The following is a 15,458-nucleotide window of genomic DNA, read 5'->3' as shown; positions in this document are numbered from 1 at the left end:
AATTTCAGTGCTGTATATGTTTGACTGAAAAAACTCATGGTTTAGCATTAAAGCTTCATTTTTGAGTCTGATTGGAGATTTGTTTTCAATTTTCAGTGAAGGAACTGTTTCAAGCAAATGGATAGAGAGGCCTGAATTCTATAAATTAAAAAGTTACTGTTCAACACTTAAGTGTAACATTGTGAGAGAGAGTAAAAATGTAATGCAAGCTATCCACTTTTGAATGTCACTTCACACATAGGCTTTTGGTAGTGATTTGTCAGTCTCATTAAGGTACTTTGTGCAAGTTGGTAAAATTAATTGGGAGGCTTCTGTGCCTTATTTATAAGTATTTTCTAGCTTTTCACCTGCATGGTATTATTGATTTTTCTATGGAGCTCAATTTTAGTAGAAATAGTTACAATCAAAGCGTGTGTTCCGTACTTTCAGACTAACGGTTTTGGCATTGTGTGCATCGTAAATAGCTCCTTCCTAGAGAAAGCAATAGGTGGGTGATCTGATGCATTTTGGTCTGGAGTTCTCATTCTGCTGCAGTTAATGAGCCAGTGTGGATTGTGATCACTGCATGCATCACACATCTCTGGCCAAAATGAGTCTGTTCAGATCTTTCCATACTGTAAATTAAGCTACTTTTCAGTCTTTGGAATCATGCTTGAATTGTGACAACACTGCAAGCTTTAGTCTGCATTTCCCTTAAGGTTAATGAATGTAAACTTCTGATTTGCGCAACTGGTCTGCTTAATTGACTTTCTTTTCAAAAAAGTTCATTTATTTGCTTAAGTCTTTTTATCAGTAGCCACTAATTGTGTTCTCTTGCAAATCCTTGATTCTAATTGTTTCACTGTTATTTGCTGAGCCTCAGCTGCCCAGGCATTTCTCCTCCTTTAAGATATTCCTCAAACTTAGTCTTCGTTATATCTCCCTCGTGCCTGTTTTAACTTAGTGTTGCTTTATGTTCTCCTGTAAAGTTTCTTAGGATATTTTAATGCATTAAAGATGTTGTGTAATATTGTTCTAGCCAGTGTTAAAACAAATTAGGACAATGAGAAATCATTTTTATTATAATTTGAAAATTTCAGTTCTGGAGCAAGCATAATTTTAAAAACTTTTTGACCCTTTGTGGACTGAGGGGTAATTTCAATAGAAAATAATCAAATTTTGACTAAAGTGAAAAGACAAATCTAGGTTAACATAATTTTATTATGTATCAAAGGGATATTTTAAAAGTAAGGAATTCTACTTTTAAAGTTGGCTGAAAATACTTTGTTGATAATGCATAATTTGATTCAGCTGCGTTCAGAACACTTTTCTACTATTGCATCCTAATGCAAGAAATGAAATGCTTCCTTTTATTTAAAAACACTATTTTCCTTAATGGCGTATTCTTCAGAGCTGTAGAATTTTTCATCAGGGACAAGTATGAGAAAAAGAAATATGTGGATAAAAATGCAAACAGTGGAATCACAGTAAGTACTGCTGCTTCATGTCATAGCCCAGGACTTTCTTAACCTCCAAGTTCACTAACTTTATAAAAAGATTTTTTTACTGCAAGCACTGTAGAATTTTCAGTCATTTTTTCTGAACAGTATGCTTACATGGTACAAATTATTAACACAATACTTTGTAACTGTGTCGTTGCTGAGATCACATGGCATTTAATTGTTTGTTTTACCTGCCTGATTTAAACCTTTAGTTTATAGACCCAGCTAGGTGCACTGAAATTACTATTTTGAGCCCAATATGACATTTTAACTGAGGAGGGATAGAAAATTGTTTTTAATGCTGTTGACTAGGAGGAATGAGGAGGAGCAAGTGGAATAGGTAATGAGGGTGCAAAGAACAAAAGACAAATAGTGCTAATAAAGGAGGGATATAGATAAGGAACAGATGCTAATAGCAGAAAATTGATTAGATCTGCTAACAGCCAGCACCTGCCAACAAGACAATGGAAGATTGTTGGCAGTTGGCGCGGGTGCTGAGAGTTGGGGGTCTGTAACCAAAATGGCTGTGTGTATGGTCTGCTGCTGTTGAATGAAATTTTCAGTCCAGAAGGTTGTGGAGTGCTGAAGTAGAAAATGAGTAAGTGAAGGGGAAGAGTAAGATTAAGAAAAAAATAATTTCTGCATTAGGCGAGAAGGTGAGAAAGATTAGATATCCAAAACCTTATAGTGGGAAGCCAAAAGGAGCTGTAACAAAGTGGTCATATGAAGAAGTCAAATGAGTAGAGGTGTCGATTGTAGTCACAAATTGCTGTCATCTCAAAATAAAACAAAAGGGTTTTTAAAACAGAGTAATGACAGAGCCAAAATAAGGAGTTTCTCATTGGAAAGAAGACAGCTAAGAGGGGATTTGATAGAGACATACAAGATGATCAGAGGATTGGATATGGTAGACAGTGTAAGTCTTTTTCCTAGGATGTCAGCTTGTACGAGGGGGCATAACTACAAATTGAGGGGTGATAGATTTAAGACAGATGTCAGAGGCAGGTTCTTTACGCAGGAAGTGATAAGGGCATAGAATGCCCTACCTGCGAATGTAGTCAACCTCAGCCACATTAGGGAGATTTAAACAATCGAAGCACATGGATGATTTTGGGATAGTGTAGGGGGACAAGCTGAGAATAGTTCACGGGTCGGTGCAACATTGAGGGCTGAAGGGCCTGTTCTGTGCTGTATTGTTCTATGTTCTGAAAATGAAACAAAACTGGGGCAGTGTCACACTGTATGGAAAAAGATCCTTCAGTCTGACGAGGCCATGCCAAATATAATCCAAACCTAAACTAGTGTCACTTGCCTGCTCCTGCCTAATATTCCTCCAAACCTTTTCTATTCATGTATCCATCCAAATGTCTTTTAAACGTTGTAATTGTACCTGCATCCACTACTTCCTCAGGTAGTTCATTTCGCAGACAAACCACCCTCTGTGTGGTGGGGCGAAAAAAAGCCTCTTGTGTTTTTTAATATCTCTCTCCTATCACCTTAAAAATGTGGCTCATAATCTTGAAACTCCCCATCTTAAGGAAAAGGTGACTACCATCAACTCTATGTCCCTCTCATTATTTTATAAACTTCTATCAGGTCACCTCTTAACCTCCTATGTTCCAATGAAAAATGTCCCAGCCTTCCTTTATAATACAAACCTTCTATATCCAGCAACATCCTAGTAAATCTCTTCTGAACCCTCTCCAGCTTGATAATATCCTTCCCATTACTGGGTGACCAGACCTGGACAGTCTTTCAGAAGCGGCCTCCCCAATGTCTTGTACAACCTCCAACATAATGTCCTAACACCTATACTGAAAGGTCTGATCAATGAACGCAAGCATTCCTAATGCCTTTTTAAAGAAATATTGCCTCTCTAAATGTCCATCTTTTATAATCACCTTCAACAATTTACCCACATCCAAAGATAGACACTCTGGTCTAAAGTTCTCCGGTTTCTCCTTACAGCCTTTCCTAAACAAAGGTAGAAGCAAGTGAGGATTGCAGGTGCTGGAGATAAGTCAAAAAGTGTGGTGCTGGAAACACATTCAGATCAGGCAGCATCTGAGGAACCGAAGAATCAACATTTTGAGTGTAAGCTCTTTATCAGCAATGTCTAGATTAAAAATGTGTTGCTGGAAAAGTACAGCAGGTCAGGCAGCATCCAAGGAGCAGGGGAATCGACGTTTCGGGCATGAGCCCTTCAGGAAACTTCCCTGAAGAAGGGCTTCTGCCCGAAGCGTCGATTCTCCTGCTCCATGGATGCTGCCTGACCTGCTGCGCTTTTCCAGAAACACATTTTTCAGCTCTGATCTCCAGCATCTGCAGTCCTCACTTTCTTCAATGTCTAGATTAAACAAAGGTACAACATTAGCCAGCCTCCAGTCATCAGGCACTTTATCCATAGAATCTCAAAATCCCTACAGTGTGGAAACGAACCCTTCAGCCCAACAGATCCACACCAATCCTCCGAGGAGTAACCCACCCAGACCCATTCCCCTACCCTATTATCCTATATTTGACCCTGACTAATGCACGTAACCTACACATTCCTTAACACTATGGGCAATTTAGCATGGCCAATTCACCTGATCTGCACATCTTTGAATTGTGGGAGAAAACCAGAGCACCTGGAGGAAACCCACGCATGCACCGGGAGAATGTGCAAGTTCCATCCAGACATCCCAAGATTGAAATCTAACCCAACCTGGTGCTGTGAGGCAGTAGTGCTAACCACTGAGCCATCATGCCATTTCTGCAAAGGGTCTCATAATTTTGTCCCTTATCTCCCACAACATCTTTGGGATACATTAGATCAGGTCCTGGAGATTTATCCACCTTTTATATTCTCTAAGACATCCCGAATCACCACTTCTGTAATGTGATGTTTTTAAAGCATCAAAGTTTATTTCTGTGCATTCTCTGGACTCCATTTCTTTCTCCACAGGAAAGCTGACATGAAATATTCATTTACTATCTCTCCCATTTCCGTGCGTTCAACACAAATTTGACCTCCTTGATCTTTAAGGGGCTGTCCCTTTTGTTCTTAATGACTGTCGAATTTCTTTAAATTATTTTTTACCTTATCTGCCACTGCTATCTGATATCCCCTGTTTGCCTTCCTGATTTCTCTGAAGAATGCTGCTCTGCTCTTGTGATGTGGAAGAGTCACTGTTGGACTGGGTTGGACAAAGTTAAAAATCACAACACCAGGTTATAATCCTACAGGTTTATTTAGAAGCACTAGCTTTGAGTGTTGCTCCTTCAGGTGGTTGTGGAGTGTTAGGTCATAAGAAACAGAATTTGTAGCAAAAGATTACAATGTCATAGTGATATATTGAACAAACCTGGATTGTTCACTCTTCCTTCTTTTAGAGTGCAGGTTTGGTTTAATAATGTATAAATCCCAAACCTACTTTTAGATTAGATTAGATTACTTACAGTGTGGAAACAGGCCCTTCGGCCCAACAAGTCCACACCGCCCCACCGAAGCGCAACCCACCCATACCCTTACATTTACCCCTTACCTAACACTACGAGCAATTTAGCATGGCCAATTCACCTGACCTGCATTGGTCAGGTGGAGGAACTCCACACAGTCCACAAATTCCACACAGTCAGTCGCCTGAGGCGGGAATTGAACCCGGGCCTCTGGCGCTGTGAGGCAGCAGTGCTTGCCACTGTGCCAATCCTATTTAAGTCACCTTCTCGAGATAACTTAAGGTTTTATTAAAAAAAGTGACATCTTAGCTCAGACAATGTATAACCGGTGTGAAGGCAGTCTGTCTGTATCCCAATCTGATAAATTTTGTGCCTTATGATCTTATACTCCACAACCACCTGATGAAAGAGCAGTGCTCAGAAAACTAGTGTTTCTAAATAAACCTGTTGGACTATAACCTGTTGTTGTGATTTTTAACTCTATATGTTGATTAAGAAGCTAAGTTGAACTAACTTGTCTATATCTAAAATAAACTTTTATTCCTGACTAGAACCTCAAGATCTTTATTCATTCATTGTTCATTAATCTTACCAACTTTACCCTTCACTCTTAACAGGAACAAAATGCCTATCCTATCAGTGATCTTTTCTTGATTTATAATTTCTACCCGTATACTTTCACTGGACAATTTTTCAGAAATATCTTTCCTAGTTACGGCAGTAAGGTATTCCTTGATCAAAAACGATTCCAGCTCTTTCCACCCCCCCCCCCCACCTTTCTTGCCTCCTTTTTCTAACCTTCCAGAACATTGGGCTGCCAGTTTCGTCCACCTTTCAGCCAAGTTTCTGTAACAGCTGTGATGTCCCAATCCCATGTTCTTAAATATATCCTGAGTTCATCAGCCTTACCTGTAAAAACTCTGGCATTGAAATAAATATTTAATTCTTCAGAGTTACTACATACTCTGATTCTGTCTTGTCTCAATTTTCTAATTGATGACGTTTAGAACCACCCTCATCGATCCTTCCACTTGCACTGCTACCTTTAATTTGTCCAGTCGCCTTCTCCCAGTAGAATTTCTCCCTTAACAGATTAGATTAGATTCCCTACAATATGGAAACGGGCCTTCGGCCCAATGAGTCCGCACCGACCCTCCAAAGAGCAACACACCCAGACCCACTTCAACACCCTATGTTTACCCCTGACTAATACACCTAATACTATGGGCAATTTAGCATAACCAGTTCATCTGGCCTGCACATCTTTGGATTGTGGGAGGAAACCAGAGTACCCGGAAGAAACCGCAGACACTGGGCGAATGTGCAGACTCCACACAGTCACCCGAGGCTGGAAATGAACCCACATCCCTGGCTGTCGGTCTGCTGTGAGGCAGTAGTGCTAACCGCTAAGTCACCATGCTGCCCTGATATAGAATGAGGAAATCTCACTGCTAAGACATTTGTCACTTTCCAGTTTAGGTTAGGCCCATCCTTTTTGAATCGGTCTTCTCTATCCCAAAAGGCATTACAATTGTCCAGAAACCTGAATCCCTGAATAGTTCACCTGATCTTCAGCCATTGATTTATCTCCTTTAACCTTTTGTTCCTTCCCCATTTGAGTTTGGCATTGGGGGTAAACCAGAAATGACTACTTTTACGGTTTAGGTTTTAATCTTCTTCCTAACCTCTTAAATTCATTGTGTACTGCTTTAATCTTTTCCTTAAAAATGTCCTTCCTACCAATGTGTACAATAATTTCTGGATTTTCAATCTCACCTTTAACAATTTGCTTAAAATGTTTAGAGATGTCTTCAATACTAGCACCAGGAAAGAAGCAAACCATCCTACATTTACACTCACTGCCACAATCTCCTGACCTTGTCCCTGTCAGGAGAGTCCACAATAAAAATAATTCCATTAAATTTTGTCAAATGCTGACTAATAACTGACTGGCCCTTTTCATTTTCCCTGGAGAGACTGTCCTCTTTAGCAGTTCCAAAAACTGAATATCTACTTGAGAGAGGAATAGCCACCGGAAACTTTTGAACTACCTTCTTATCTTTCCTGACAGTCACTCATCTATCTGACTGATGGTGCTGGATAATAATTTGTCTAAACCTCCTAGCCATCTCATTCTATATCTTTTAATATATGGCCTTAATAACATTAAGCCTAAAAAAAATTTCAAAAACATCATATTTTATATATAATGGGCTATCTTTCATTACCTACAGAAAATAATGTTAAAATGGGAAAAAAAATATCGAATGCATAAAACTTAAATAAAATCCATCACTTAGCTGGCTGACTGACTAAATAAAAACTATCCTCTTCAAAAAATTCTTGGAAGAAAATAAATCTTCTCCAGACCTAACCAGGTATAGTGCTCTCTGGAACGAAAACACAACTCCTCGTTTGAAACAGCTGTTTGGCTTTTCAAAAAAAAGCTTTGCAATGTTTAAGAAAAACTTCTAGAACATATTTTAAATTTCTGAATTAAGAATAAATAAAACCTCAGCCATTCATTTTTGACCCTTAAAAAGCTTGCTTATACAAATGGTCTGCTTGAAAAACAAAAGTCAATTTTTGTTGCTTGGCTTCTTTGGATTTTTTTTTGAATGTCATAAAACAAAATGGGACAACAATCTTTTATTGAATTAGAATGCTTTTAATAACTTTTTTTTTTAAAAAGCTATTGTCAACTAAGCCTGTAAACCCAGGAGCAGCTGCATGATCCAATTGTTCAAATGTGTTGTACTAGTGCTGAGTTATGAAAACTGTAAAATGCTGTTTTGGAAAAGATATGCTGATTTTCCTTGAGCTTTATTGACACACCTTTGGAGGCTAAGAATAGGGGTCAGAGTTAGTTGGACTATCAAAATCATGGTAATACCTGTTTCCTGAGACACTTGTATAGGAATGTAGGATTTACGGAAGAAATCCAGCAGGCCATCAGCACTAAGCAGAAGGAAAGAAGGGAGCACCGTCAACACACTGGAAAGAAAAGCCCTGGAAGGACTTAGAAAATACAGAAATATCGTAATCCTGCCGGCAGACAAAGGGCACAAGACTGTCATTATGAACAGAACACCATACATTGAGAAAGCAAACACTACTCACAGGTGGCGATGGACCCGACTCCACAGCTAGAAAACTGTATAAAGTCAAAAATCACACAACACCAGGTTATAGTCCAACAGGTTTAATTGGAAGCCACACGAGCTGTCAGAGCGCCGCTCCTCCTTCAGGTGATTGTGGTGGGCACAAATCTAAGGTACAGAATTTATGGCAAAAACTTAGTGTGATGTAACTGAAATTATGCATTGAAAAATACCTTGATTGTCTGTTGAGTCTTTCATCTGTTTGAATACCATGATAGTTTCACTTCTTTCATGTGTAAATCATGAAACCTTTTTTTAAAAGTTGCATTCTCAGCTTAGCTGTAACAATGCGTGTTAGCTAGACAATATGTTGAAGATGTTAGCCCCCTGTGTTATCTGTCTATGCCATGATGCTTAGCTTGATTCTAATCTAAAAAGTGAGATCAGAGTTTTACATGAATTCATGCAGTTTTTGAGCAAAGTACAATGTAACTCTACTAGTACAAATTCACCCCACAAAATGTGTGCATGTGGGTCTTTGTCTGTCTGTCTGTCTGTCTGTGGGATTGTGAACATCATACACAAAATACTACATTGGACGGGCGGGCAGGAAACTTGCCACCAGGATAAATGAGCACCAATTAGCCACCAAAATACATGACCAACTATCACTAATATCCATTCACACAGACAAAGTTCGACTGGGGCAATACATCCATCCTGGGACAGGCTAAACAGAGACACACACTGGAATTCCTAGAGGCCTGGCATTCAAACCAGAACTCCATTAACAAACACACCGATTTGGACCCCATTTACCAATCGCTCAGAAATAGAACTAGAAGTGATATCACTCACCAAGGCACACAAATAGCAAGCAGGACAGAACACCAGCACTTCATTGGCACCTCAGTGATGATGTTGCCTAGCATGGTGATGAAACATCTGAGAAATTTACCAGCTCAGCAAGCAAACTTACAACCTAATCCACAACTTGAGCCACAAATCTTCTCCAAAATCGCAGTTCCACAAAATGGTCAGCCAGTCTTTGTTTCCCTAGTTCAATGCACATACATTGTGAGCAGCTCCAAACAGTGCTTTTTTTGAATAGAGCAAGGAAGTCACCGTTCACCTGTAAAGTAGATTTAGAGTCTTGGATGGTGTGAATGTGGGAGGTCAAACAGCCGGTGTTGTATCTCCTGAGCTTGTGTGGAAAGGTGCTATTGGTTGAGGAGGGACTGTTGGGCAAGATTGCTCAATGATTCAGGGTATGATTCCATTATGGAATGCTGAAATTGGAGAAGGAAGATGAATTTTGTGGCTGAAAAGACAGCGAATGCTAAGTTGAAAATGAATATAGGAAGGTGAAGACAGGACACAGAAATCCATCAAATAGAGTTCACATTCTTGACCCGCCTTCCAGCAAGAAAGCAAAGCATAGTGATACTCTTTCTAAATGTAAATAGTTTTGAATTTCCAAAATGTTAACAGCTGACAGAATCTGTAAAGGAATTTCTTTGGAACCAATTTGCGACATTGTGACTTTGCACCTCAATTTCACTTCTTTTGCTCCAACAATGCTTTTATTTCTGATCATCTCAATGCTTAGATTTTCTTCTTCTGAATACTTTTATTATTGGTCATGTTTTTGTCAGAAAACATAGGATTGGGCTCCAGAGTTGGTGTATGAAAAAAGGGATTCGTATGGGAGAATGCTTTTGCATGCAGATATCATACTTGAATTCAACTTTGTTAAATAGATCAAAATGGAGCAGCCCCTTATTAACACTGTTTTCTTGAGTGATTGAGAGGAATTTTATTTCCTGCCATCATGATAAAGCAATATTGAATGGAAAAATGCAGCTAATAAGCTAAAAAGGGGTAGACAGAAACACAGGCAATTGCAAGTTAAATTTCTTAGACTTGTGTTGTGACAATGATCTTAGTCTTGACTGTTTAGTTGTTTGTTCCTTCAGCGGTAGCAAAGATTGCAGATCTCAGTTCTCAGTGAATATTTATTTCAGATGAGCTGTAAGTGGGCACTTTTGAGGTTGATCAAGAGATGGGCAAGTAGTGTTTTACCTAGAAGTAGCTGTTGACAAAAATCCATATGTATTCAGTCTGCACATTTTTCCAAGTTGAATACTTGGCAGTTGAATACTTTACATCTCGCTATGTAACTTGTAGAAAAGATGAACCAACTTGGAGGTCAAATATGAGCTTTGATGCCCTGTTTTAACTTAAACTGATCTTTGTGGGTGGTTTCATTCGGTTGGCTTAACTTGGCCACGAGATCATAACAGCCAGCTTGAATCATTTCATTTTAAGATTGCTTTTAGTCCATTATGAATGGTCATCCATTTTCACTGTTATAATAGAATAAAGACATTAGTTGGAAAATGGCACGCTACTGTCAAGATCACAAACAATAAGTCATAGAAAATTATAGACAATTAAGAGTGATGCGAAAGGCATGATAGTAGGTGCATTTGAACTAATGAATAAGCTATATTTTACAAAATACATCTAGAGTTATTGATTTTTCTGATAATCAAGTATATCAGCATTGACTATTTCAGTTCTGTGAAATGGATATGAACAAGTGTAAACAAATAACTGGGGAATGATCGCAATGAAGTTAATCAGTCTAAGAAATGACTACTTTGATCAAAGTTAACAATACAGATTCCATTTTGTTTAATTGACTTAACCCTATCCAATCTGGCTTAATTGACCACTATTGTAAACAAATTTATATGTCAGCAATGTTATAAAATGCAGTTATAAAATAGAGGATAACTGAATCTGGGTAAAGTATATAAAACTGGTCTTTGGAGAAGTTATTACTATTAAACTTCTTAAAATTGCAAATTGAAAAATTAGAAAGAATGCAAGAAAAATTGTGATCAGAAGTTTTATAGAAGCAACGTAATAGGAAAGTAGACAAAGTGAGAGGGAATGAGAGTTCAGGGACAAGAGGTATTCTAATGAAGGATTCTTTCCATAGGAATTGAATAGTAAGTCTGTTAGAGATGGCTGTTTTGGTGAAATTATTTTAAAAAAACATAAGATTGATATGATACCAGGACTGACTGCATGTACACTAAACTATTGAAAGTTGTCTGAGAAAGCATAGCTGAAACTCTGGCTGTACTTTGAAATCCTGAATTTTATTAATTGCCTTTGTCTTTGAATTAGTGTATCTAATTCTACTGATCACTTCAAGAAGAGCGCAGCAGGTCAGGCAGCATCCAAGGAGCAGGAGAATCGACGTTTCGGGCATAAGCCCTTCTTCAGGAATGAGGAAGGTGTGCCAAGCAGGCTAAGATAAAAGGACCTTGGCACACCTTCCTCATTCCTGAAGAAGGGCTTATGCCCGAAACGTCGATTCTGCTCCTTGGATGCTACCTGACCTGCTGCGCTTTTCCAGCAACACACTTTTCAGCTCTGATCTCCAGCATCTGCAGTCCTCACTTTCTCCTGATCACTTCAAGAAGCAAGATGGGGTAATTAATTCAGTCTCAAGTCTTATAATCCATAATTTAGGAGAAATCATCGACTAATGGATCAACTCCAAACCATCTGAGAAAGTACAACCGTGGGTGACCAGTCAGACAGAAATTCAATGAAAATAAATGGTGAGGAACTCCTTCTAATCACTGACCGGTTCCTTCTTGATGTTAGTGAACATATCAGCAAAAGATATGGAATAGAAGTAACCATAGAAAGGAGCAGCCGATTTTGGGAATAAGTAGGTGTTGACAGTGAGCGATTGGAGGGTCCAAGGTGCAGCCAAGAAATCTTATTGCCAAGGCTGAGACATGGGGAGTGGTAGCAATTGACTTTCTACCCAGTGAGTAACAAAGAGCTGCTATCTTTTTTGCTGAAAAGAGTTGTTTGCCAAGGAGGAATTATGGTGGGGGTGTTGGAAGGAACGCAGTGAGGTTGAAGCTTGAAAGAGTGTTAAGAGGGAGAGACAAGGCATGTGAAGGGATTGGTGAAATAGAAGAGATTGCAAGGGAATAAGGGGGTAATTAGGCCACTACAGCAAGGAAAAAGGTACAGAAGGCAGAAAGCAGGGGGCTACAAAGAAGAGTTTTATAAACATTTCAATAAATGAAGAATAGTTTAACTGAAAAACTTGAGGTCACTAAGATAATAAATTAGGTTTTTATGAATGTGGAATCTGTAGTTTAAGTATTATTAAAGGACGGCAAGCGATCTAAACTTTTTGTTTTGTGTTCATCACCACTAGTCCGTTATGAATGTTGTTGGTCCATTTTCACTGTTATAATATAATAAAGAAATTAGTAGGAAAATGGCATGCAACTGTCAAGAAGCAGACTTTAGGCAAAGAAAGAAACAGCATTTTATACGGCATGTAAAGAGAATTTTGGCTAGTAAAACCATAAATGCAACTCTTCTTTTGGTCTGGGTTAAACGGATATGGGTTTCTAGTTCAAAGAATCATTTGATGTGTCTGTTTACAACAATTGCCTTCTGCTGGAGTAAGTTGCAGGCAGCTACTTCCAGTAGATCCAAACAGATACAGTTGAAATGAGCTGACCAAGCAGGACCACAGCTAGTTTCTCATTGGGGTGGCACAGTGACTCAGTGTTTAAAACTGCTACCTCTCACCACCAAGGACCCAGGTTCGATTCCAGCCTCAGGTGTCCTCAGTATGGAGTTTGCACGTTCTCCCCGCGTCTATGTGGGTTTCACCTCTCAATCCAAATGTGCAGATTAGGTGGATTGGCCAATGGAATTACAAGGATAAGGTAGAAAGAGGTTTATTTAGGTGTGATGCTCTTTGGAGGGTTAGTGTGGACTTGATGTGCCAAATGACCTGCTTCCTCACTATCGGGATTCTATGTAAATGCCAGTCATTCCAGTTATATAGAGTTAAGCCAGTTAGCAAGGCATTTATCTTCAGCAAGATTCAGATGGTCCTAATTAAAGCCAATTAGGCAAATGAGGATGCCAACTGGTTTCAGTTATAATCTCCCATTATTTCAGTTCAGTTAAATTCAGTTCTGACATTAATTCTGATAAAAAACTAAAATTATCTGATTTAATTTCAACTGATGTTTCTCTTCTGTATTTGTACAAATTATTGGTTAGGTTGCACGGGGGGAATCAAAGTAATGATAGGTGGCGGTGGAACCAGGGCAGGGAGGGGTTGTGAGGTGGGGAGAGGGGGGGGGGGTGGGGGGGGAGAACAGTTAGTTGGTCAGTCAAAGGAACGTTTAAATGTCAGCCTGAGAGAAATGTGTGCTAAAGGGGAAACTAAGTGACAATGGGTTATTTGTGATGGCAATATTTTGAAGATCGTTAGGCTGTGGAATTCTAATCAGAACGCAGATAGGCAGAATAATTGAATTTATTCAAGGCCATGTTGAGTAGATTTTGATGGACTAGGGAGTTGAGGATCATGAGGGACACTCCAAAAGTGGAGCGAAGATCAGCTGCAGCTATACTGAATGGTGGAGTAAGTTTCAAGAGCTGACTGGCCTACTCCTCGCTGTTGTGGCTCTGTTCGCCGAGCTGGGAATTTGTCTTGCAAACGTTTCGTCCCCTGTCTAGGTGACATCCTCAGTGCTTGGGAGACTCCTGTGAAGCGCTTCTGTGCTGTTTCCTCCGGCATCGGACCCAATATACCGGCCACTACAGCGGACAGCTGGAACTGACAACTGGAAGCGGCAGAGACACTATAAATGCCTGAGGATGTCACCTAGACAGAGGACGAAACGTTTGCAAGACAAATTCCTAGCTCGGCGAACAGAACCACAACAACGAGCACCCAAGCTACAAATCTTCTCCCAAACTTTGTACTCCTCTCTCCTAAATTGTATGTTATGTAAATCTCCCTGTCTCTGAATTGTTGGTATGTAGTCTCCTACTCGATAGAGCTACCAGAAATACCTAATCACATTGTAATGGCTGAAGAGAAATTTTCATTTCAAGTCTATCAAAGTTTGAGTCCTTTTATAAATCCAATACATAAATCGGCAATTTGATATGAAATATTTGAAGCAGTTATGATACCAGTTGGTATTATTACTGGATAAATTTAATCCCAGACTGAAATAGAAGTCTGGCTTGATGAATCATATTTCTTAGTTTTAATTAGGTGTTTTTTTCACTAAAGCAATGTTACATGTTCAGGTTTTGCAATAAAACAGAAGTTTATTGTGCAAAATAAATAAAGATGAAACAGAAAACCAAAATATTTATGTTTAACAAATTTAAAGATTTCAAAATGCATGGTAAAATAAATCTTATTAATCTCTTCACTCATTTCCAGTACTTAAAATTCCCTTCTTTATCCTGTCTGTATGATTTGCTTAACAGATGCTTCAGCATGATAGCATCTCCCTTGAATCTTATAACTGAACATAAGCTTCCTCAGCTTCAAATAACTCCTTCAGGATTTTAGCAAACAGGAAATGTTAGCAAGGTGATGATAAAGCTAGGTGCATCAATTCTTTCACCTCAAGCAGTTGATTTTCTAGTTTAGTATTGTAATATGGGGAAACTCCTGCATGACCACTATGACTATAGTTCAAAGCTATTTAATTGACTGTAATGCACGTTTAGATGGCTGGGTGGTCGTAAACAGTGTTATATAATTGTAAGGTATAGGCCTTTCAGCCCCTCTGGTCTGCACCATTGTTTAAGTAGATTATGGCTGTACTAGTTATAACACCAAATTCACATTTTTGCTTAATCCTGATAATCTTCTACCCTATGCTCATCAAGAATTTAGTTTGTTTTTCTTTCATTGGTAATTAGATATTCTGGTTTCTGGCAACCGTACAATTTACTGAATATTGTCTTAGATTTGAAATTTCAAAGTGAAAGGTCTCAAAGGCATTTTTGGTTGTTAGCTCATTTCTATTACTGACATCTGCAAATAATGTCTAAGGTGCAGTGAAATAACTATATAGAAAACTCATTGACAGTATTCACTTTTTAAAATTGAGGCTTGTGCTGAATTTATCAACTAAACAATAGGTGATGTGCAATGGATTGTGCACTAACAGCTATTTGTTTTGAATCGTTTTCCTTATAGGCAATAATCATAACATGGGGGAATGCTTTATTGCTTCGTAGCCTAAAGCTCCCTATTCGAGATTTACCTATTCGATTTTAGTATCTGATGTAAAGAGCTGCTTTCTCCTTAAGTATGAAAAGGTTTGATTGAGTTTTAAAAACCCTTAAGGAAGGAAGTAAAGTAACTTTATATGGATGTGTGTTGCCCACCATTCTAGTAATAATAAAAATTATACACCATTTCCTTCTATATAAAAGGGTTTAATGTGAAATTATTCTGTATGTTGTTTGTGTATAAGATATAATTTTGTTGTATTGGCAGCGTCAGAGGTGGGTAATTACGCAGTCTTCTGGACTGTGGACAGGATTAGAATATTATAAT

The 15,458-nt window shown here is 38.7% G+C and overlaps 1 protein-coding gene across 3 annotated transcripts in view; it reads left to right on the top strand.

Moving 5' to 3' along the window:
• smap1 (small ArfGAP 1) overlaps window positions 1-15,458 on the top strand; it is a 225,258-nt gene that overhangs the window by 69,512 nt on the left and 140,288 nt on the right. For all 3 annotated transcript variants that reach the window (XM_072558021.1, XM_072558012.1, XM_072558002.1), the window contains exon 4: window positions 1,391-1,466. In XM_072558021.1, the coding sequence (XP_072414122.1) occupies window positions 1,391-1,466 (76 nt within the window). The remainder of the gene's footprint in view (window positions 1-1,390; window positions 1,467-15,458) is intronic.

This window comes from Chiloscyllium punctatum, chromosome 3 (genome assembly GCF_047496795.1).
Source record: "Chiloscyllium punctatum isolate Juve2018m chromosome 3, sChiPun1.3, whole genome shotgun sequence".
NCBI classification, from domain to species: domain Eukaryota; kingdom Metazoa; phylum Chordata; class Chondrichthyes; order Orectolobiformes; family Hemiscylliidae; genus Chiloscyllium; species Chiloscyllium punctatum.
The sequence above is the reverse complement of the archived record's forward strand: the minus strand, read 5'-3'. Positions and strand labels throughout refer to the sequence as shown.